This window comes from Calliphora vicina, chromosome 3 (genome assembly GCF_958450345.1).
Source record: "Calliphora vicina chromosome 3, idCalVici1.1, whole genome shotgun sequence".
Lineage (NCBI taxonomy): Eukaryota > Metazoa > Arthropoda > Insecta > Diptera > Calliphoridae > Calliphora > Calliphora vicina.
Window position 1 is genome coordinate 18,106,823 of NC_088782.1, and position 26,345 is coordinate 18,133,167.

A 26,345-nucleotide genomic window follows, 5' to 3' on the forward strand; every position below is an offset into this window, starting at 1 on the left:
GAATGACAAACTTATATATACCCTTCTCACGAAGGTGAATGGTATAAAAAGAGGGAAATAAATCTGTAACTTTATGGTTAGTTTGGTTTGAATGAAATTTCACGTGCGCAAAGAAGAAGTGTTGTCGAGTTTAAGTTTTGAACGTGGACCTCATGGGTCCACCAGGGGCGCGACCAAGGGCCCTCAAATTAAGACACCTCGGGTATGTTACATTTTTAAAACGATATTATTTCTTGGTCTGAGTACCGATTTCAAAAACATTATACATGTAGAATCTTCTCATCGAGCACTACAAAAAACCTTGTCGTAGCTATCAATTATCTATTATAGCTTAGGAGATATTCGCAGTTTTCTTTATTGTACTAACAACACATGCATGTGTCAAATGGAAAAATAACTATTTAAAAATAATGACTAAGTCCAAAGTTATATGCATTTCAATTTAAAAAATTTTTAAAAAGCATTTTTTCGCTATTTTTTTGGGAAAAATAACTTTTTTTCTTTTTAAGTTATCGCAAAAAATTTCTAAGAGAATGTATAAGGAATTTCTACTTTCTGAAAGCTTAGTTTTCATAAAATATTTTAAAGGAAAAAAAAATTAAAAATTGTTTGTTTCAAAATAATCGAAAAAACCTTCTTCTGTAAAATTTGTGTTTTGTCGCTTACGATAATTTGGCGCTAAGGGCTCGATATATTCAGTACTTTTTTAAAACAATTTTTGGAAGTTCGGAAATCGCTCCTTTTATAGAGACGTAGAACTTTAAATTAAAAAGAAAGTATATCCCCAAGAGAAAATAATCTGATGGCGTCAAATCTCATGCATGAGATTTGTTTGAATTTCAAACAAAAATCTATTTTTTTTAAGTGCATATTTCTTACATTTTAAGAGCATATTTTTCGTTAAATTTTTGTGAGCTACCCTCTTTTTATACCCTTCACCTACCCTTGAGAAGGGTATATATAAGTTTGTCATTCCGTTTGTAATTTCTACATTTTTCATTTCCGACCCTATAATATATATATATTCTGGATCCTTATAGATAGCGGAGTCGATTAAGCCATGTCCGTCTGTCCGTCTGTCTGTTGAAATCAATTTTCTGAAGACCCCAGATATCTTCGGGATCCAAATCTTCAATAATTCTGTCAGACATGCTTTCGAGAAGTTTGCTATTTAAAATCAGCAAAATCGGTCCATAAATAACGGAGATATGAGCAAAAAACCGGGACAACCTCGATATCTAATGATAGATATTTCAAAGTCCATTGCAACGATGTTGATAAGGCTATAGTAAGTTGGACCTACAATGGGTCAAAATCGGGAAAAATATTTTTTAACCCGAATTTTTTTTTCATCAAAGAATTTTTTTTGTCATAAATTTTTTTTCAAAAAAAAATTTTACAAAAAATTAAAAAAAAAATTTAAAAAAAAAATTAATTTTGTTTACCTAAAAATATTTAAAAAAATTTATTTTAAAGTATAATTTGGTGAAGGGTATATAAGATTTCTAAGCCTAAAAGTATGCCTTACTTATGAATTAATTATGTATGCTAAACACACACTCACATATTTACTCTTTAAGGCCAGACAATTTGCATTCATTTTAATTGTTTTATTAGCAAATCATAAACATTTTTAATTAATAATTTTTCTATCAAAATTAATGACGTGTTCCTTTATTTTTTCAAATAAAATTAATAATTTTAAGAGCGTCACCAAGCAGATACAAAATAAATATTTAAGTACTTAATTTTTTTTAAACATAATGACTTTTTTATTTGATCTGTTGCGAAAAAGAAGACTGAATAAAAGAAATATTTTATAAATATTATGAATTTTATTTAATGAGCAACAGCAGGCCCAAAAATTATATTCATATGTAGTATATATTGGCCATTAGCCAAAGTAATCAGAAAATTAGAAGAAAACATTAAATAGAATTTCAAATAAATAGATATTATGATAAATAAATAGTTACTGTTGTCTGCTGTTGTTGGCAACTAAAAATACAATGAAAACGAATTGTAAAGTATGCTAAACAATTGAACAAAAACACACTTCAGATTTTAGATTGAGTTTTTGGTTATTAAGAGTGGAATGAAATAGTTTATCTCTCGGATTTCTTCAATCTTATTCGCTTTAGCTTTCCGATCATACTAAACTATTGACCTATCTTTTCTATGTTTTCCACATGATCGGTACTACACTCGAATTACGAATATTGAAGTTAGAGTTCAATATTCAATAGAGAGTTACATTTTCATGGTATAACTATTTTTTAATCTTTATTGGAGTATTGAATCTAACAAGATCAGTTTTTACTGTCTCAAACGAAATTAAATTAGAACTTGGTTGCTTAGTTAAAATATTGTTACGTTTTAACCTTTTCAAAACGTTGGTTCCTTTAAATAAACCAGATACTTTTGATTGTAAAAGCCGTTTAGTAGTTTAAAAATTGTAACAACTCTTTATTTATTTAAAATATACAACAACAGAATTAAATAGTCGCTTAGAGTTTTTTATACACCTTTATAAATTCGCGGAAATACAGACACACTTTATAATGTACAAGAATTCGCTGGAAAATACAGCACACTTTAAGGCACTCAGTTGATGTTTATTCGAATAGCGTATCTGATAAACTCTCTAACGACTGCAACCTCTGCCACTATTTATAACACTGCCACCTGCACTCTAGATTGTTCTTTAACTGTCAAAGCTCGTATATTCGAAGCCTAGAGCTTTTGAATACACACGCCATCTCTGGTGAAATTTCTACAATGTTCTTTAACTATCAAAACTCGAATATTCGAATTCGAATATACGAGTCGCAGCAAACATTCAGCGTTGCCATACTTACGATCAATGATCAACTCAAAGCTTTTATTCAATGTTAATAATGCCCACAGATATGTTACAGTTTGAGAGGCACTGCTATTTGAAAGCATTATGCAACTTTAAATCAGCCGTTAAAATCGTTTTATTCGAATTCAAGTACAATTTCGTAACAATATGTTATTTCAAGAATTTTGAGCTTTTCTCCAAACCACTAATGTTATTTTGAATTTGTAATGTAAAAACATATTAATTGTAATAAATGCTTATATTATACAATTAATTAATAATGATTTCATGTTTAATTTAAATAGAATAGAAAATTTAATTTACACAAATTGATAATTAAAAAAATAATAATTAACCTTTGGCCAGTGAACTGAAAAAAAATATTTAAATTTATTTTAAGAGAAAACTGATTCAGTTCGTTGTAAACACTATAAACTAATTTTTTTTTGCATTTTTCTTTATAAATTCTACATACTTTGCCACATTTAAGTAGGGTGTAAGCATTGTATAGGACATTTGTATTTCATGTTGACATCATTAGTTTTAAATAATTTAAAAAAACTTATCTTTTAATACTACAAAGAGGATCGATATAACTAATAGATCTTGTTAGAGCAAAGAGTCTTAAGGAGCTTAAATAGTAAAAACAATATGTCAAAACCTAATGACGTTGGATGAAAATGGAAATTTTTTAAAATTTGACATTTATTTGTATGATTTAAAGCTGCATATTGGGTCGACTAATAAAGTAAATGATAACAAATAAAACACCAGTTTGGAAAATTTTTCAAATACCATCTTAATTTGAAGTTATGACCAAGAAGTTTATTTTAAGAACTGTAAAGCAATCATTTCCTAATGAATTTTTAATTTTTTATTTGATTTAAAAATTAAACTAATTCTACTTTTAAATATTATTATGAACACTTTTAAATATACTTAAATTAAAAATGTGTAATATTTTAAAGAAAAATTTTGCAATTTTTGAACTTTGGCGTCAATTTATTTCAAAATTTTGTTCGAAATGATTATCATATGAATCAATATTCTGAAATCTTAATTCATTGTAAATGAAATCGGCTTTCTTACTTTATTATTGTTGGTAAATTGCCAAAGTTGTGGTACTTTTTCTGAACAGGGAAATTTTTTTTTTTTAATTTTTCAGCTGCAAATATTTTTAGTTTTTTGTTTGAAATGATTATTATTTGTATAGATATTCGAAAACCCTGATTTATTGTGAATAAAATCAGCTATTATTCACTTTAATTGTTAGTAACGTACCAAAGTTGTGGTCATTTTTCTAATAAGGGAAATTGGAAAATTATTTTTTTAATTTTCTGTTGAAGAGGCAATTTATTTTAAAATTTAGTTTGAAATGATTACCATATTAATCAATATTCTGAAATCCTAATTCATTCTAAATAAAATCGGCTTTCTTACTTTATTATAGTTGGTAAATTGCCAAAAGTTGTGGTACTTTTTCTGAACAGGGAAATTAATTTTTTTTTAATTTTTCAGCGGCAAATATTTTTAGTTTTTTGTTTGAAATGATTATTATTTATATAGATATTCGAAAACCCTGATTTATTGTGAATAAAATCAGCTATCATTCACTTTAATTGTTAGTAACGTACCAAAGTTGTGGTCATTTTTCTAACAAGGGAAATTGGAAAATATTTTTTTTAATTTTCTGTTGAAGAAGCAATTTATTTCAAAATTTAGTTCGAAATGATTATTATTTGGATTCATATTATGAAATCTTGATTAATTTTGAATAAAATAAGATGGTCTTTACTTTAATTGATTACAGAGAAACAAAGTTGTGATACTTTTTCTGAGTAGGGAAATTTAAATTAGATTTTTCTTAATTTTTCAGTTTTGGCGGCAGTTATTTTAAACATTTTGTTTCAAATGATACAAATTTATTTAAAATTCTGAATTCCAGATTTATTGTGATTAAAATAAGCTATAATTCACTTTAATTCTTAGTAAACTACCAAAGTTGTGGTACTTTTTCTAACAAGGGAAATTTGAAAATTATTTTTTTTTAATTTTCTGTTGAAGAGAGAATTTATTTAAAAATTTTGTTTGAAATGATTGTTATTTGGATTCATATTATGAAATCTTGTTTAATTTAGAATAAAATTATATATCCTTTAATTAAATTTATTTTACAACAACAAAGTTGTGATACTATTTCTAAGCAGGGAAATTGAAAACTTTGAAAAGTTTTCAGCTGCAAACATTTTCAAAAATTTGGTTTGAAATTTGTTCAAATATTTTAAAAACCTATTTTAATATGAATAACAACAGTTATTATTCACTTAAATTGTTGGAAAATGAAAAAGTTGTGGTACTTTTTCTAAGTAGGGAAATTAAAATATTTTTTTCTTAAATTTTCAATTTTGGCGGCAAATATTTTCTAAATTTTGTTCCAAATGATAACAATTTAAATAAATATTCTAAAATCCTGATTTATTGTGATTAAAATAAGCTATAATTCACTTTAATTCTTAGTAAACTTCCAAAGTTGTGGTACTTTTTCTAGCAAGGCAAATTTTAAAATTATTTTTTTTTTAATTTTCTGTTGAAGAGAAAATTTATTTAAAAATTTTGTTTGAAATGATTATTATTTGGATACATATTTTGAATTCTTGGTTAATTTTGAATAAAATTAGATGTCATTTACTTTAATTGATTGCAGAGGAACAAAGTTCTGGTACTTTTTCTGAGCAGGAAAATTGAAAACTTTTAATTATTATAACAGGTTTTCACCTGCAATTATTTTCAAAATTTTGTTTGAAATTACCAGTATTTGTAGAAATTTTTTAAAAACCTGTTTTAATATGAATAACAACAGTTATTATTCACTTAAATTGTTGGAAAATGAAAAAGTTGTGGTACTTTTTCTAGGCAGGGAAACTAAGTAATTTTTTTTCTTAAATTTTCAATTTTGGCGGCAAATATTTTCAAAATTTTGTACCAAATGATAACAATTTAAATAAATATTCTCAAATCCTGATTTATTGTGATTAAAACAAGCTAGAATTCACTTTAATTCTTAGTAAACTACCAAAGTTGTGGTAATTTTTCTAGCAAGGGAAATTTGAAAATTATTATTTTTTTTAATTTTCTGTTGAAGAGACAATTTATTTTAAAATTTAGTTTGAAATGATTAGTATATTGATTCATATTTTGAATTCTTGATTAATTTTGAATTATATTAGATATCTGTTACTTTAATTGATTGTACAAGAACAAAGTTGTGGTACTTTTCCTGAGCAGGGAAATTGAAAACATTTTATTGTTTTAACTAGTTTTCAGCTGCAATTATTTTCAAAATTTAGTTTGAAATCAACAGTATTTGTAGAAATATTTTAAAAACCTGTTTTAATGTGAATAACAGCAGTTATTATTCATTTAAATTGTTATAAAATTAAAAGGTTGTGGTACTTTTTCTGGGCAGGGAAATTAAAATATTTTTTTCTTAAATTTTTAATTTTGGCGGCAAATATTTTCAAAATTTTATTCCAAATGATAACAATTTAAATAAATATTCTGAAATCCTGATTTATTGGGATTAAAATAAGCTATAATTCACTTTGATTCTTAGTAAACTACCAAAGTTGTGGTACTTTTTCTAGCAAGGGAAATTTAAAAATTATTTTTTTTAATTTTCTGTTGAAGAAGCAATTTATTTCAGAATTTAGTTTGAAATGATTATTATTTGGATACATATTTTGAATTCTTGGTTAATTTTGAATAAAATTAGGTGTCATTTACTTTAATTGATTGTACAACAACAAAGTTGTGGTACTTTTTTTGATCATTGAAATTGAAAACTTTTTGTTATTATATAACAAATTATTTTCAAAATTTTTGGTTTGAAATGGCCAGTATTTGTAGAAATATTTTAAAACCCTGTTTCAATGTGAATAACAACAGTTATTATTCACTTAAATGGTTGGAAAATTACAAAGTTGTGGTACTTTTTTTGAACAGGGAAATTAATTACTTTTTTTTCTTTATTTTTCAGTTTTGGCGGCAAATATTTTCAAAATTTTGTTTCAAATGATAACAATTTAAATAAATATTCTGAAATCCTGATTTATTGTGATTTAAATCAGCTATGATTTACGTATATTTTTTTGAAGTTGTGGTACTTTTTCTTACAAGAGAAATTAGAAGATTATTTTTTTTAATTTTCTGTTTAAAAGGCAGTTTATTTAAAAATTTTAATTAAATAGATTGTTATTTGAATAAATATTTTGAAATCGTGTTTAATTTAGAATAGAATTAGATGTTATTTACTTTAATTGATCGTACAAGAACAAAGTTGTGGTACTTTTTCTGAATAGGAAAATTTAAAACTTTGAAATTTTTCCAAATTTTTCAGCAGCAATTAAATTCAAAATCTTGTTTGAAATGATTATTATATGGATAGCTATTCGTGAAATCTGGTTTATTCTGAATATAGTTAGCAACTCCTCAGATTAATTTTTGGTAAAATATAAAAAGATGATTTTGGATTTAAAACAGTGTATATTTATAAAGTCTTGCCTTATAACCCTGATAAAACCTTGTCTATACGGCATTTAAATAGTCCACCTTGACTCCTAACATAAATACTAGGGTATTCATTCGACTAATGATCGTTCGATTAATCGAATAATTTCTTACGAATAATTATTCGAACAATTTAAAAACTGCCATTTTCGAATAACGAATAAGTCGAACAATTTTATGTAGAATAATCGAATAAAACGAATAAATGTTTATATATATTTAAATTTATTAAATTGCTTAAAATTGTTCATAATTTCAAATTTAAATAATAATGACTCACAAAAATTGTATTGTTTCTGAAATTCGACAAATAACTAAAGACAAAGGGACTTTCGATCACTGTAGATGAGTAAGAGTGCTCCTTCTCTTAATATATAAATATTACTGCAAGAAGTTACAATTCTAAAAACAAATTTTTCAAAATTTTTAACTTAGGACTTGAACCAATGAAAATAAGAGGTACGGAATAAAATATTTGTTATTTAGTTGGCGAAATATTAGAAGAATCGCAATTACTAATCAAAACTTTAAACTAGATTAAAGTGGAGTTGAATGTGATGGAGAATGTGATTTTGAAACGGTCGTCGAAAGTGATATAGATAGGATGACATTTATAATGATTACATTATCTGATCTTAAAATATACACATCTGCTCAAAATAATAGATACACCTAATTGGAAAAAATTTAAATGGCGGTAACATTGAAAATTTCCTCGCAAGCGTTAAGAATACATCATATTATTAAAATTTCTATCTGGCAGTGTCATGTCAGTCAAAAATCTGGCAACTATTTGCTTTCATGTTGATTTTTAAAAACGAATTTATTTGAATTACAAAAAATTATTTGCTCATAAAAATAGATACACATCAGTAATTTGTAATTTGTTTATATACAATTTTTTTTTTGTGCAATTTTTTGTTCCTATTTACGTGAAACAGTAAGTATAATTTAAATTTTAGCAACAATTTTATAAAAAATAGGACTCTTTTGAAGAAAATGGGACGAAATCATCATTGTACCGAAGATGAGAAAAAAATTGTTCAAACGATGAGAAATCAAGGAAAATCATTACGGGAAATAGCAAAGAGCATAGGAAGATCTTTACATTTTGTCCAAAATGCTTTATCTAAAAAACAAAAAAGAGAAACTCGCGGTAGACCAAAGAAAACCAGTCCAGAAACAGATAGGCGGATCGTCCTTATGGTTAAAAAAGACCCTTTCATATCATTAAAAGCTATTTCTGCGGAGCTATGTAACGAAATCAGTCCACAAACAGTTCGTCATCGTCTTTTACAAGCTAAATTGCCGGGAAGAATTGCCAGAAAAGTGACACTAATGTGCCAAAAAAATATCAAGACAAGATTAGAATTTGATAAAGAGCACTTACAATGGTCCGGGTGTGAAGGCGAAAAAAAATGGAGAAATATTTTATGGAGCGACGAAACAAAAATAAATTTGTTTGGAAACGACTGCCAAAGAAATGTACGCCGACCAAAAGGAAAAGAATTCCACGTTAAATTTACAAAAAAGACGGTAAAACATGGCGGGGGAAACATAATGGTTTGGGGTTGCTTTTCATGGAATGGTGTTGGTCCGATATTCCGAATAGAAGATACCATGAATGCTAGTGGGTATAGAGACATATTGGAAAACGTAATGCTTCCATATGCATCGGAAAATATGCCATTAATATGGACATTCCAGCAGGACAACGACCCAAAACATAGTTCAAGATTAGTTAAAAACTGGTTCTTGGAGAATAACGTACCTGTTTTAAGCTGGCCCAGCCAATCCCCTGATTTAAACCCAATAGAAAACTTGTGGAGTGAATTAAAGATAAGGCTTTCGAAGGAAGTTTTCAAAAATAAAGACGATTTATGGGAGAAAACGCAAAAAATATGGTACGAGATTCCATTGGAGAAGTGTCAGAACTTGATATCCAGTATGCCCAGAAGAGTGGAGAAAGTTTTACAAAACAAAGGTGGATATACTGGATACTAGCTTTACTTTAATAATAAACTAATTTTTTTAAGATAAAATTTATTAGCTTTTGTTTAATAAGAATTTTTAAAAATGTATCTATTATTATGAGCACCAAATTTTTCGAAATTTAAGAAATTTAATTTACTTTATAATATTTATTATTAATTATGAAATATTTTGTTTTTGTTTTTTACTCTCCTTTTAACTATAAATAAAAATCGACTGAATTTTTTTTATAATTTTACAATATACCATAGCATCCAAAACGGAAACTAAAATGTTTGGTAGTCAATTGTTTTGTTGATTGTTCGGGAGGGAATCTGATCAGAATATTTCTGACTTTGTTTTCGAAGGTTTTTTAACATTATCAATACTGGAATTGTTAACTTTAACGTTATTTTTTGTTTTTGTTTAACAATAAAATATTAAAAAACGACACCAAAACTTCATTCTTTACTTTTTAAAAAAAATTTAAATTATTCGAATAATTCGATTAATTTTAAACGTGTGATCGAATTATTCGAACAAGTTGAAATCTCTTATTCGAATTATTCGTTTTATTCGAACAAGAGAAAAATCGAATAATTCGAATACCCTAATAAATACGTTCCATTTGAGATTCTTAAAACTCTTTAATCCCCTTTAAACACCACTGCAAAAATAAAACAATTACTCTTTAAATTAAGAAAACACACAAATAATTCTCTTTTTATTTCTAATTAAAACAACAACAAAAACAGACAAGCAAAAGATCTTTTCTATTAATTATCTCTTCTACAATCGCAAAATTTCGTCAACATGTTGTTGTTTTTTTTTTTTTTAATATTGTTTTCGAAAAAATATTCAAAATAAATTTCAACAGAGTCAGTCAGTCTAAAACGAACTATAACAACGAGCGGTTTTAAATAAAAAATCACTTTTAAGATTTTAAAGAAAGAAACAATATCTTTGCTGAAAATTTTATAGAAAATAAAATAAAACTAAAACCAAAATATTTAGTATAACGGAAAAAAACAAACAAGTGTATGAAAAGAATTCGCACATAGAAAAAGAATTGAAATACAAACAAAAAAAAACAAAGAAAAACCGAAAAAAGTCTAAATTGAAATCATTGAGATTTGTAGTATAAACACACTTCCTAAATCTATTTTTTCCTTTTTTATTTTTAAACAAATTAAGTTTTTTTTTTTGGTTCGTTTAATGAATTTCTTTATTTATAAATACATGTGGTCATCAAGTGTATTAGAAAATAGAAAGAATTAAATAAATAAATAAATTATTCAACTGAAAAGTGTTTGAAATTAAAATTTAAAAGAATTCTAAAAGACCTTCTATTCGTGTCAAAAGGTCAATTTGTTAGAAAATAAAACAAGACAAGAGAACAATATTCAAATCTCAGCCAAACAAAGCGAGAAAAAGCAAAACAGGAAGCAACAACAGTCCGTTATTATTTCATGATTTTCTTTGAAATTAACCCAAGTTTTGTTGAGTTTTTCTTTTAACAAGTTTTTTTTAAAAAAAAAAAACTTTTTTTATAAAACGCCATGAGTTATAGATTTCGCAATTATGTGAGCTTTATTTTTTTGCTTTAACTTAACTGTGAAAATGTGTTTGTTTTGTATCTGTAAAATGTGCCTAATTTAGCTATAATAAAGTTATAATACCAAGCATTTAATGTAAAAAGAAAAAACACTTGCTAACTACAATATATTCGTTAAAGTCTTAATTAACAAACCCGCGTCAATGACACCTATCAAAACAACATCTGTTACCTGAAAGCGTTAAATTCTAAATGCTTTTCAAAAAAACAACAACAACAATAACAACAAAAAGTAAAAGTTATTAACAATGGGGGAGAAAAAAATATGACTTACGCCCGCCCCCCTTTTCACAATTAACAGGAAAATTAAACATCAGTTACTATTTAAATAACTTCGTGTGAGTGAAAATACTCTTAAATCAGTGGTCGGCATGAAGAGAACATGGAATATGGATTATAATAACCAGTTATTCTCTGTTGTAATCTGAACATCTATTGATTTTTATTTAAAATTGTTTACGAAATTCGTTGACATTCTTGTTGTTTACGATCATGTTCGGCCTCTGGTGTCTATGAGTGCCAATCACTACCTTAAATTTAGGAGCTAAGATAAAACTATTGTTATTGCTGACTTCGCTTACTTATCGATTCCTAACGCGGCCCTTTCTCAATCGATTTTAAATGTTTAAAAGGATTTGAAAAGAAACTAAATAGGGCTTTTTTAATAATATAAAAATTTTTATATAAAAATGAAAAATAGCTGGTGATTTGTTGAAACATTTTGAATATTTTTTTAAAAATTTTCGAAATTTTGGCGGCAATTTAAATTATTGGAAAATTTTGTACAAAATTGTGGTACTTTTTTCTTAATTTTTCAGTTCTGGCGGCAATTATTTTAAAAATTGTGTTCCAAATGACAACAATTTAAATAAAAATTCTAAAACCCTGATTTATTGAGATTAAAATAAGCTATGATTCACCTACATTTTTGGTAAAATGTAAAAGTTGTGGTACTTTTTCTTACAAGGGAAATTGTTTTATTATTTTTTTAATTTTCTGTTGAAAATGCAATTTATTTAAAAATTTAAATTGAAATGATTATTATTTGGATTCAAATTATGAAATCATGTTTAATTTAGAATACAATTAGATAGCCCTTGCTTTAATTGATCGTACAAGAGAGACAAGTTGTGGTACTTTTTCTGAGCAGGGAATTTGAAATCCTTTTTAATATTTTAACAAGTTTTCTGCAGCAATTATTTTAAAAATTTTGTTTGAAATGACCAGTATTTGTAGAAATATTTTAAAATCCTGTTTTAATGTCAGTAACTACAGTTATTATTCACTAAAAGTGTTGGAAAATTACAAAGTTGTGGTACTTTTCTGAACAGGGAAATTCATTTTTCTTTTCTTAATTTTTCTGTTTTGGAGGCAATTATTTTCAAAATTTTATTCCAAATGATAACAATTTAAATAAATTTTCTGAAATCCTGATTTATTGTGATTTAGGCTATGATTCACCTAAATTTTTGGCAAAATACCAAAATTGTGGTACTTTTTCTTAGAATGGAAATTGGAAGATTATTTTTTTATTAATTTTGTATTGGAGTGGAAATTTATTTCAAAATTTGGTTTGAAATGATTATTATTTGAATACACATTATGAAATCTTGATTATTGTACAAGATCAAAGTTGTTATACTTTATCTGAACAGGAAAATTGAAAACTTTTAATTTTTTTCAAAATTTTTTAGCGCTTATTAAATTAAAAATCTTGTTTTAAATGATTATTATAAGGATTGGTATTCATAAAATCTGGTTTCATCTGAATATAATTACCAATCCCTCACATTAATTGGTGGTAAATTACCTAAGTTTTGGTACTTTTTCTAATTGCCCCCAAAACTGAAAAATAAAAAACTACTATTCTAAAGATCTCTTGTGAGAAAAAGAACCACAACTTTATTATTTTATAAATAAATTTAGTAAATGATAGTTAAACATATCCAGAATAAATCATTTCACAATATTTATTTAAATATTAATCATTTTAAACAAAATTTTAAAATGATTTACTTTAAAACTAAAAAATAAAATTTTCAATTTCCCTGGTCAGCAAAAGTACCAAAATTTTTTTAATTTTTGCAACAATTTAAGTAAATGATAGTTAAACTTATTTAGAATGAATCAAGATTTTACAATATCTATTTAAATGATTATCTTGTCAAACTAAATTTTGAAGTTAATTGAACTCAATACTGAAACATTAAAAAAATTTAATTTTCAATTTCCCTGGACATAAAAAGTACCATTATTTTTTCAATTTTAGCAGCAATTAAGATTAATGATAGTTGATCACATTAAGTATGAATCAGTATTTCAAAATATTTATTTCAACATTTCTATTGTTAAACAAAATTTTGAAAATAATTGTCCCCAAAACTGAAAATTAAAAAAAAAAATGTCAATTTCCCTTGTTAGAAAAGTACCATAACTTTGGCATTTACTCACAATTTTGCCAAATCATAGCCGCTTTTATTAAAATATATCAGGATTTCAGAATATCTATACAAATAATAACCATTTCAAACCAAATATTGAAAATTATTGCGCTGAAAAAATTGGAGAAAAATATGTATAAACAATTTTCAATTTCTTGCTCAGAAAATGTTTTATAATTTTAGTATTTAATAAAAAAATAACTATATATTAGCTTAATTAATTCAGAACAAATTCAGTACTTCAGAATATGTTTTTTAATATTAATCATTTCATTCAAAATTTTGAAATTCATTAAAGCCAAACTGAAGAATTTTGAAAAAAAAAAAAATCAATTTCCTTGTTAGAAAAAGTTGCACAATTTCATTATTTACAAAAATATTATGACAATGATAGTAGAACTTATTCAAAATCAATCAGAATTTTAAAATACTGTACTCAAATAATAACACTGTGCAAGAAATTGACACTTATTTTTTGTCAAGAAGGGCACTCAACGGGTTAAACTAATTCGATTACGCTGATACCAATGAAGGAGGTTGCACAACATAAATTCGCGTAACTCAAAAACGGTTTAGTTTATTGAATAAACTGAAATTCCACAATAAAATTATCTTTAAGTGAGGCTTTTTTTAATCTGCGAATCATTTTAGAAATATTTCCAATTTCATTCCGCTTTTCCCAATTTTTTATGCCGTTTTAAAACACAAAAATTTCGAAATATTGCTAAAAATTTATATTTCTAAAACAACTGCGCAGATTAAAAAATGTTAAGCCTTACTTAAAGGTAATTTTATTGCTGAATTTCAAATTTCTTTGTCAAAAAAGTACCATCATTTGGAAATTGTATCAATCAACTTATTTTAAATTTGCCATTTTACCTACTATTTTAAGGAATAAATGATGTATTAATTAAGAGAAAATCAGTATTTCAGAATAACTATCAAACTATTCAAATTTAAAAAAAAAAAGAAATGTAAAACAAAATAATTTCCCTGTTCAGAAAAACCACCTCAACTTTGGCTGTTTAAAATCAATTTAATTGAATATTAGCTTATTTAATTCAGAATAAAACAATATTTCAGAATATGCATCAAACTGTTTAATATATCTTACAAATTTTTTTAATTAATTGTCCTTAAAATTAAAAAAGAAATAAAATTTCAATTTCCCTTGTTCAGAAAAAGTACCACAACTTTGGCATTTTTTGTACAATTTTACTTAATGATAGCTGATTTAATTCAAAATAAAACAGTATTTCATAATATATACCCAAATGCTCATCATTTTAAACTAAACTTTAAAAAACAAGTAATACCCTACACTAAGTAAAAGAGCAAAAAAAATTTTTCTTTTAAAATTTAAATAATTTATATTTTTGAGTGATTTTCGGAAGTGGGCCTTATATGGGGGCTATGACCAATTATGGACCGATCACCACGAAATTAGGTCTTGTGATTTATGTCTATATTAAAGTTAACTATGTTGAATTTTGTGTGTTTGCCAACATTTTTAAGCGATTTATGCACGTTAGAATGATTTTCGGAAGCGGGTCTATATGGGGCTATGACTAATTATGGACCGATCGTAACAAAATTTGGTGACATTAATTTTGTGTATATAAAACTTATTTGTAGTGGAATTTGTGGAGATACATTTATAAATTAAACATTTATGACCGATAAAGTCCAATTTCGGGAGGATATTTGTATGGGGGCTAGGTGAAATAATGGACTGATTTCAGCCAGTTTCAATAGGCTTGGTCCTTGAGCCGAAAAAATAATATGTATCAAATTTCATCGAAATATCTTCAAAATTGCGACCTGTACTCTGCGCACAAGGTTTACATGGACAGCCAGCCAACCAGACGGACGGACGGACATCGCTTCAGAAAGTGATTCTAAGTCGATCGGTATACCTTAAGGTGGGTGTTAGACTAATATTTTTGGGCGTTACAAACATCTGCACAAACGCATAATACCCTCCCCACTATGGTGGTGTAGGGTATAAAAATTGCCACCAAAATTTAGAAAATCTTTGAGGTTTACATATGTATTAAAAATAATATAATATTATTTAAACAGTCACGGATCCAGGTCAACCATTTGGGAGTAGGGAAATAAAGTAAAATTTATTTTAAATTTTTCTTTTTTCCTTTTTTCGTTTCGGTTTTGGGGAATTTCCCCAAAAGCTTTTATAAGCTTAAAATCGATTGACAAATAATTGCGTAAGGATTCACTAAGTGCATGAAGTCAACTAAAAACTATTTTTTCGAATATATTTTTCAATTTTATATCGAGATTTTACTACAAAAATTATTTGAAAAATCCGAAAAAATTCGGAACCAAAATGTTAATCATCTGTACAGAAGATTAATTGACTTAAATAGCTTTTCTGGTTAAAATAATAATTAATCTGCTACTGCCCAGGCCATGTACATCATGATCTGAAAAGGTATTTCTTGTTCTGACGATACAACGATCTCTTCCTCCTCAAAAACGTTCAATACAAATGAGGAGCCGCAGAACAAAAGATACTTTTTTGAAAATATAAAAATTTTGGGAAATTGATTTTTTCGAGAAGATTTCAACCCAAATATTCTAAAAATACCAAAAAATCAATTTGTAAAAAAATTCGAAAAAGTACCTTTTGTTCTGCGGCTCCTCAAAAAGGTAATTTGGACGATTTCCGGTTAAACAATTTAATACTAACGAGTGTTAGTAGTGGCCAAAAGGTTATAAAACAGGACATTATCAAGTGCTTCAAAGAGAATTCCTTGCAAAATAAGATCAAGTACAATGCTGCCTGGAAATAATTAAGTCATACAAAGACCTGTTTTATAGTTCAAAACCATTCCAATAAAAAGTATTAAACTTTCACTGTTTTTTTATTTTTATAAAAACAAAACATTTACCATATAAATATAAGTAAAAAATATTGAAATATTTTCGCATAAAATCACCTCTAAAATTGGTACATTTTCCAAACAAAAAAAAATGAAAACAACAGAAAAAAAATAAAATAAAAATTAAAAAAAAAATTCTTAATTAATAATGGTATTTCACCACCAGCACCCAAAAAAGAGAACAACAAATTTATACACACAATTTAAAAAAAAAAAAATATTTATTTTTCATATGTTTGCCGCTAAATATTTATTTTGTTGGGATCTTGTCCGTAAATGATGGTGATGTCTGTCTGCTGGTCTTCGATCTTGATGCCTCAGAGGCCTCAACAGCACTCATATGCAGAGTGAGTGCTGCACAGTGGAATGAATGTGTTTTAAAATTAAGTTAATGTGTTTTTGTAGGTTTTATTAGCTAAAGAATAAGAGCATGCGAATTATTTATTGGCCATATACTCTACAATTTACTAAGAATTTTTAGTGTGTGCTAAAGCAGGGTATTCAAAGTATAAATTCTTTTGGTTAAAACAAATTTGAAAATCATTTTTGTTTTCAATTAAATTTTCAATAATAGAACCTTGATATTTGAAAATAACCAAACCGTAAAGACTCTCCAGAACTTCATTAAAGTAGGATTGAAACCTGAAACTATCTAACTATCAACAAAAGAATCTTAAAAATCTTTTTTCAAAATCTCCTACCCAAGTTTTAATTCTTTTAAAAGTCTGCCAACAAAAAAGATATTAACACGGCAGCGGAATTTCGCATTTATGTTGGCGCGGGTGTGTTTACGTTAAGGTTGACATTGAAATACGCTTCTTCATCATATTGTGTCTCTCACTCAAAGTATTCGCATTCTAACATGACGTTTATTTTTTATTTTTTTTTGTTATTGTTGTGTTTTTCCTTCTAGAATTGTAACAATTTTTCTTTTTTAGCCTCTTTGAATGTGTGTTGTGTATCTGTGTGTTTCTATGTACAAAATTTCATTTCAATATTCTAGAGACACTTTCATTAAGTATCGTATCATTCAGACAGATTGAAAAATTCGAAAATCGCCAGCTAGCAGACAGCAACAAGCCAAACAAACAACATAGAGAAAACACAGAAACTACTACACAAACGCCTAGAAATATGGCCAATCCAAAAGCTCCTTGGCCCGTACGCAAAGGCATCTTTCGTTCGAGTGGACAATCGGATTTTATACCCAACCGTTCACCCAGTCCCATAGTGGAAATGCCACTCTCTCCGCCACCCATAACGAACAATACACGAGCGTCTTCACTAAGTCGTTTCGACAGCAATTGTCCGTTTTCGCCCCCACCACAACCCATACAAATAATACAGGGTCCACCCGGACCCATAATGACAACAGCTGCCTCCCTGACCACTAGTGGCAAAAGTACACAATCATCATCATCATCATCTTCGCAATCAGCCCAACAGTCCTCTTCATTATCGTCGTCTTCTTCGTCTGCACAGAATAAAATGTCCCAAGCGTCCGCCGCCTCTGCATCTGCCTCATCATCAGCGCGTATGTCTGCCTGTGCCTCTGCCAGCAGTGCCTCGCGTTCTGTACGTAAAAATTCTCTTCCCCCCAATCTACAGCAATACTCCTCTATACAACAACAGTCAGCCTCCAACAACACACAAAGTTTAAATAATAATAATAAACACAATAATCACCAACATCCACCACCCTCCAATTCTTTAAGTTCTTCACCTGTAAATCTAAAAAATGTACGACAAATTCCCATCGAAGTTGAACAAAATCAGGTTAGAATGCCATCATGTCAAGGTCGGGGTTGTGTGACAAATGTAAGGAGATATTTCCTTAATGCTAGAGATTCATAATACCCAGCTAATATATAGAAAGATCCTAGATCCTCAAATTTATTACAAAAAAATCAGTTACAGATCAAAAATAAGACCTCTTAAATAGATCTTAAACATCTTGTAAAGATCGGTTAAAGATTAAAGCTAATACTTAGTAAAGTGATCTAAAACATATTGGAAAGATCAGATAAAGATCGGATCTAAACGTGATTTAAAACATCGTGTAAATGAACATTCATCCAGCAATGTTTCTTATGAACACAAATTTATCACAAAAAGATCAGTTAACTAACAAAACTTAGGCTTCCTCAGATGATCTGAAACAAAGATCAAATAAAGATCTGATCTTAAAGTGAGCTAAAACATCTCGGAAAGGAATAGTGATCCAGAAAGATCCAAGTTTCTTTCAAACTCAAATTGATCACAAAACGATCACTTAAATAACAAAACTTAAGCTTCGTCAGATGATCTGAAATAAAGATCTGATCTTAAAGTGAGCTAAAACATCTCGGAAAGGAACAGTGATCAGGAAAGATCCAAGTTTCTTTCGAACTCAAATTGATCACAAAAAGATCACTTAAATAACAAAACTTCGGCTAACTCAGATGATCTGAAACAAAGATCAGATAAATAGCTGATCTTAAAGTTAGCTAAAACATCTTGGAAAGGAACATTGATACAGAAAGATCCATGATTCTTTCGTACTCAAATTTATTACAAAAATATCAGTTAAAAAACAAAATAAAGAAATTCGCACATGATCTTACATTTCACCTACCAATTTATACTCCAACATTGCAAAACATTCAGAACTATCTTACTACATTTCTCACACAGCCCTGTTACACTTAACACTAAAAATAACAAATTCCGTACAAACCAAAACAAATTCAAATGATCTCTAAATGTAAATTAAATAACAGACCTTTTTTTAATAAAACCTCCCCAAAAACTAATACAATTCCTATCTAATAACTCTCTTTATCTGCTCTTAAATTACAGGAAGCTCTCTCTTTGCGTGCCGGAGATGTTACCCAACAGGCCAGCAATAATGTGGCCGCCGCAAGTATTAAAGTTCAAAGTGACACATTTTCGGCCGATAAGAAGGCCATATCTCAATCGCAACAGTCACAGACAATGACCTCGAATGGCATTATCAGCCAGGAGAAACACATGTCTTCGGCCGCCCAGGCCAACTACAGCATGACCAGCAAGGGTGTTACCAGTTCTGGCGGCAGTACAATGATCTCTTCCTCTTCACAAATGTCCGCCACAAATGGTAATCTATTCAAATTGGCCGATTTCCGGCTAGACGATCTGATGCAGCTGAGTTCGACCAGTGGCCAGAAGGACATAGAACAGGCCATTAGCAAGTACTCCAATATGTTGACCTCGTGCGTTAACTCCCTGCAAGATAAGAAAGCCGCCGCCGAGGATACCATGTATTTGGACAAAATCAACGAGGTCATACGAAGAGCCTGGGCTGTGCCCACTCATGGCCATGAGTTGGGCTACAGTTTGTGTAATTCACTGCGCAATAGTGGTGGTCTAGATCTGCTCATGAAGAATTGTGTGCAAGGAGATATGCAAATCAAATTCTCCTCAGCCAAATTGCTGGAACAATGTTTGACCACCGAAAATCGTACTCATGTGGTGGACAATGGTTTGGATAAGGTGGTGAATGTGGCCTGTGTATGCACCAAAAAGCAAAATACCGAACATTCTCGTGTGGGTACTGGCATATTGGAGCATCTCTTCAAACACTCTGAGGGCACCTGTTCGGATGTCATTAAACTGGGTGGTTTGGATGCTGTGCTATTCGAATGCCGTACCAGTGATGTAGAGACTCTGAGACATTGTGCTAGTGCCCTGGCCAATCTGTCGTTATATGGTGGAGCTGAGAATCAGGAAGCCATGATTTTGCGCAAGGTGCCCATGTGGTTGTTCCCTCTGGCCTTCCACAATGATGACAACATCAAGTATTATGCCTGTCTGGCCATTGCTGTTCTGGTCGCCAACAAAGAAATCGAAGCTGAGGTATTGAAATCCGGCTGCTTGGATTTGGTAGAGCCCTTTGTGACTTCCCATGATCCCTCGGAGTTTGCCAAATCAAATTTAGCCCATGCTCATGGTCAAAGTAAACATTGGCTGCAACGTCTCGTGCCTGTGCTCAGTTCAAATCGTGAAGAAGCCCGCAGTCTGGCAGCCTTCCACTTTTGCATGGAGGCTGGCATCAAGCGTGAACAAGGCAACACCGAAATCTTCCGCGAAATCGGAGCCATTGAAGCTCTTAAGACTGTAGCCAGCTGTCCCAATGCGATAGCCTCGAAATTCGCCGCTCAAGCTTTGCGTCTCATAGGCGAAACTGTACCCCACAAATTGTCGCAACAGGTTCCCTTGTGGTCTGTTGAAGATGTCCAGGAGTGGGTTAAACAAATCGGTTTTGGTCAATTCGTTAAACAATTCGAAGAATCCCAAGTCGATGGTGACCTGCTGCTAAAACTCAATGAAATTAACCTCCGTGATGATATTGGTATTTTAAATGGCATCCTGCTTAAACGTTTCGAACGTGAACTGCAAAATCTCAAACGCATGGCTGACTACTCATCGAAAGATACAGCCAAGTTGCATCATTTCCTATCGGAAATCGGTGCTGAATATTGTACCTACACCTACTCAATGGTTAATGCGGGCATTGATAAGAACTCGCTGCCACAGCTAAATGAGGACATGCTGATACAAGAGTGTGGCATTAAGAACTCCATACATAGACTGCGCATTTTAAATGCGGTTAAGAGTTTGGAAAACACCATACTCTCCTCCTCCGAAGACAGTATGGCTAAGACCCTGGACGTGTTTGTTAGTTACAGACGTTCAAATGGTTCACAGTTGGCCAGTTTACTTAAGGTGAGTTAAAATTTTCTACTTTAAACAAATGATTTTTATGTTAATTGATTTTTGGTAATTAAAGGTCCATCTCCAATTACGTGGCTTCTCCGTGTTCATTGATGTTGAACGTTTGGAGGCTGGAAAATTTGACAATGGTTTGCTAAACAGTATTCGTCAAGCGAAAAATTTCGTTTTAGTATTAACACCAAATGCTCTCGAACGTTGTGTCGAGGACAATGAATGCAAAGATTGGGTGCATCGAGTAAGTGTTGCTAGATTTATTATGTTGTTTGTTTTTTTTATTTAATATGTTTGGCTATTTTGTCTTTCTAGGAAATTGTGGCCGCTTTAAATTCAAATTGTAATATTATACCAATTATTGATAGCCAGTTTTTTTGGCCTGAACCCGAGAGATTACCTGAAGACATGCGTAGTGTGTGTCATTTTAATGGTGTGACGTGGATTCACGATTACCAAGATGCCTGCATCGATAAGTTGGAGAGGTAAGTTGATTTGAAATATGTGTATAATGGGGTTATTGATTCAAATGGGATGCCTAACTTAAATAAAGTTCATAAAAAAATTATCAATTTTTAAAAATTATGGGTTTATGGGCTGAATGGAATCTTGTTATTCCCAATAACAAACTCCCAAATCATCATTCCATAATAAATACGATTACAAAGTTTATTAAATCAATAAATTCATAAATCGGAATAGCTCTTCTTAATAGCAATTGAAATGAATTGATCATAATTTGATATTTGGATCATATTAATAAAGTTTTCAATGTTTTATATTGAAACTGTGATATACCAATTTCAACAGGATCCGAAAAACCAAATTACCAACGAAATCTATTACTTAATTCCAAATAGTAATGAACAATTAAGCATTTGTGGACAGACGAATTTGTAGATCTCCTTTAACTCCAATAATCTGCCTAGACTTTTGAAAATTAACTCCAGGATCTTGATTAAACCTTTGAAATGTAGATGAAGCAACCAAATTCCTGACAGCTCCAAGAGATCAATACCAAGATATTGGGCAACTTCAACTGAATGTATCCTTAGATATTTAGGATGAACTTAACTGAACAGTCGAAAAGGTGAAGGGTGTCCTAGGGATTTTCGCTGTGGACTGGGCATATGTTGCGAGACCAGAAGTCTCCATCCAGATCTCAGTTGTAATAGAGCACTCTTATTTTCCGTGGCAGTGTTTGCTCGGCTTCTGCAAAAGATGGTGAGCCACATTCAAATAGTTTACTCATTCGGTAACCTGCAACCGCGAAGATCTTTTCATATATAAGCCAGGGATAGTCCAACTACGTTATGCTGAAGTTGGAGTGCAATTTATGAGTGATTCATGAGCGGAGTCAGTTTAGTGACTGTGAAACGTTACTTCCAACATCATTTAGTTGCTTATAGTCGGAATTCTGTAGCCATCGACTTTGACGTTCGGTTCTAGCTTTACGTGATTTCGTATGCAGTCTTCCGCTTACGAAATCTCGTCCACAATATGTGGGGGTTCAGGTAGTTTAGATAGGAACAAATTAAACATACCGGTAATTCGAGCTGATGTCTCTAAAATCAACGAACGACTGACGGCCACACGAGTAGTTCAGAATGAGGTTGTTCGGTTTGAAGGACTGAAAGTGTGCTCGAAGAGAGGGTGGCATGACTGGCGGACAATTCTTTCACTTTTTTCTTTTAAACCTTAAAAGTTAAAGACTTCCGGTTGATACACAGCTTTCGCTGAGTTGTCTATTATTTTTCGAGTAGGCATCTGGTCATTCTAAAGCCAAGATCCAGGAACAGAACAAGAATAACGTGTAGCTGTCATCTTAAACACTCAAAAATACGATCCATTTCTTCAGGTTGTTTGGTATGATGGGCTAAAATATGTCCTGTTAGTTTAGATAGGTACAAATTAAACATACCGGTACTTCGAGCTGATGTCTCTAAAATCCACGAACGACTGACAGCCACACGAATAGTTCAGAATCAGGTTGATCGGTTTGAAGGACTGAAAGTGGGCTCGAAGAGGGTGACATGACTGGAGGACAATTATTTCTCTTCTTTCTTTTAAACTTTTAAAGTTAAATACTTCCGGAGGATAGACAACTTTCGCTGTATTGTCAATTATTGTTCGAGTAGGAATCTGGTCATTATGAAGCCAAGATTCAATGACTATAGGAACAGAACAAAGACAAGGATAACCTGTAATGCATTATAGCTGTCATCTTAAACACTCAAATAGTTCACGATCCATCTCTTCAGGTTGTTCCATAGGATGGACTAAAATTTGTCCTGGAAGAGGTGACGTTATAAAATACTTTCGATATGCCCAGCACCACAAGGATCTTTTCTCATGTGGTTTTTCATCTTTAAAAGTGGGTTGTGTTTCAATATTCTACCGATACTACAATGGTATGAGCTCTGCAGAAATTAGGGAAACTGTTCCCGAAAACCTTAGTTTTTTACGCAACACACATTCTTCGGCAAGGACTCATCAATTCGTTGTCGACTGGACAGTGGATCGCACAACACATTACAGAGAAAATTCGTTTTTTAGCCGTACTGTCCGTATGTGGAATAAGATTCCTACTGAAGTCTTTCCTGTCACTTTCAATATAGGAAAATTCAAATCTAATGTCCATAAATACTACTCCCTCTATTCTCCCTACCATAACCTATTTTACTAGTTCCAATACAATGCTTTGCATGAGTAGGGGTCATCCCCTGAGTGGTGCTGGTCTAAGAAAAAAAAAACTTCCTGTGAAGATCGACTCAGATCATTCTGAGTTAGGTTGGGTATTCCAAATTAAGTTATATTCCTTGATGATTTAAAAACCGCTTCAAAATCAAGTAGTTCATGTCAGCCACCTATCGCTTCTGAAGAGTAGAGTAGAAAAATATGCAATTCAAGATCAAGTTAGTTTTCAAAGCAATAGAACATCATTTAATATAGATTTTTCAAGTTTCATTAATGTTTTTTGTTAGATTTTGGATTCTTAAATAATAAACGCACCATAAGAGAAAAGTTAAAGACTTTTGGTTGATCTAGAAGGACTCAGGTCATTCTGGAGCGATGATCCAATGGCCGTGGGAATTTAAAGTGTATTGTATTGTATTCTGCTTAAGCTCAATGAAAAATATTCCCAAGTGATATTCAGTTACCTCCGATATTCGAATTTCCAATAAGAAGCATCCCATTTGAAACACCCTATAATGACTAATAATAAATGTTATTGTTTTGTATCTTTTTCTTTGGCAACTAACTTAAAGAATAGTGACAAAAAGTCTTAGCAATCGATCAACGGTATGAGAGGTAAAAATTCAGTATTTTTTCAAAGATTCAAAGAATGGCACACTAAACTAAATTAACCAATTAAAATTTCTGAAAAATGCTACAATTTCTTCATCTTCCAAAAAACCAACATCCTTGAATCTACACAAAAAATAGTGAATTTCTATTAAATTCTCAATACCCCTAACCAAATTAATGATCACACTAACATTGTATACATATTCTCTATTTTTTCAGATTTATGCGCGGCGAAAAGAATATTGATCGCATAGCAGCTATGACACCCGGTACGCCCGGTTCGTCGGTGAATTACCAAAGAATGCACAGCAACGATTCGGATTATAGTGTAGGCGGCAGTAATGCTGGCAGTAATTGTGGCAATGGCGGCAACGGTGGAACATCGAATGGCGGCGGACAAGGTGGGACACAAAATACGATCACACCCTCAAATACAGGACGATCCAGTGTTGATTGACTGGATTGTCCTCTAAGTAAACAATTTGTGCAAACAAATGAAAATCCTTCTTCGAATATTATTGATAATGTTAGCAGTTGTAGTAGTAGTAGTTGTACTCATAGTAGCAATAGTAGTTCTAGTAGACATTTCAAGACTCTCAATTCTCCCTCATCTATTCTAAAGTCTAAATTAAAAACTAAATTATTAAATGGAGCTGGTGTGACGGCGGCGGCGCTTACGAAACGTGCCGGCAACAGCAGTCTCCCCCCTAGTGGTAGTAGTTATTTTAGTACTTATTTATCAAATCAAAATTCAAAAGCCCTTCAAATATTTACTGATAATAATAATTTAATTAATACTAATCACAAACTAGCAGCTAATCACCAGGCAAATAGATACCGGCAATCAGCATCACCGGCTCGTCAGCGTTTGGCAGCGGGCGGAGGCAGTTTATTAAGCAGTTCGGGCAAATTGGGTAGCACCGGCAGTCAGCTGAGTGTTTTTGGCCGCAACTCCAAGCGTAATATGTTGCCACCCTACCGTACTCAGCAAACGGCGGTGAACAAGGCTTTGCCCATAGGTGGCTCTATGCAAAATGTATCGCCTTTGGCTTATAAGCCACCGCGAAGAAGTTCGGCGGTGGGTATATGCAATGATAATAAGGACAAAACTTCGAGCAACTATAGGAGTCACAGTGTAGATGAATTGCTGGATAATAGTGAGAGTACGGATAAAAAAATCGCAGAGGCGGCAGCCTTAGTGTCGGCGGGTAGTTTGGCTTTGACCAATGCCAGTTCCACTAGTACTTTACAGCCCAATGAAGACTACAATTGCTCAGTGGCTTCCATAACAGAACTGCAGAGCAGTCCAGTATTAGTGCCACGTCGCGACAAGTCAGCCAATCTACCACCCATTAATCCACAACATCGCAAATCCCGTAGTCTAGATCATTTCCTGGACGAACAGACTTTGGCTGCCATAGTAGTGCCACCCTCACCCACAGAGGGCACACAAAGCATGCAAAATCTTGCCATACCCATGACGCCCGAGCCCATACGTTCTAGTATAGCTAAAGCCATTAATGGCTTACCGGTGCGTGCCGCCTCCGTCAGAGACTCTAAATCGCTTACACCCGATCGTGTGACAGCGCTACGCAATAGTCCCTCAAATCGCCAGAGCCCCGAAGGTATTAGTTCCACCGAAGACGAACGCGAGGATAGCCAAAGTGTTAAGTCGGTCAAGTCGTCAAGTGCGGTGAAAACCTCCGCCCCCAAAAGCCAGACCCGAGCAGCAGCCCATATTCATCGAGGCAACAGTGCGAGTAGCAATCGTGTGAGTGGCGGCGAACAAGCGAATCGGGTATCGAAAACAACATCTAGCAGTTCTTTGGGTTCGAACAGCGGCTCCAATAGTCCGAACAATAAAACCATATTCAATCGAACAATGAAAAAAGTTCGTTCGCTGATCAAAAAGTAAGCATCAAAAAAAACCTACAAAAATCTCTATCTATCTCTTT

The 26,345-nt window shown here is 31.0% G+C and overlaps 1 protein-coding gene across 11 annotated transcripts in view; it reads left to right on the top strand.

Moving 5' to 3' along the window:
- The window catches only part of Sarm (sterile alpha and armadillo motif), a 199,581-nt gene that overhangs the window by 165,794 nt on the left and 7,442 nt on the right, over nucleotides 1–26,345 (top strand). For 7 of the 11 annotated variants that reach the window (XM_065502918.1, XM_065502917.1, XM_065502920.1 and 4 more), the window contains 5 exons: nucleotides 19,177–21,081; nucleotides 21,146–21,325; nucleotides 21,397–21,566; nucleotides 24,610–24,791; nucleotides 25,203–26,301. In XM_065502918.1, the coding sequence (XP_065358990.1) occupies nucleotides 19,177–21,081; nucleotides 21,146–21,325; nucleotides 21,397–21,566; nucleotides 24,610–24,791; nucleotides 25,203–26,301 (3,536 nt within the window). Of the gene's footprint in view, nucleotides 1–17,441; nucleotides 18,115–19,176; nucleotides 21,082–21,145; nucleotides 21,326–21,396; nucleotides 21,567–24,609; nucleotides 24,792–25,202; nucleotides 26,302–26,345 lie in introns of those variants that run through there. The other 4 variants (XM_065502925.1, XM_065502926.1, XM_065502927.1 and 1 more) reach the window with 3 other exon arrangements.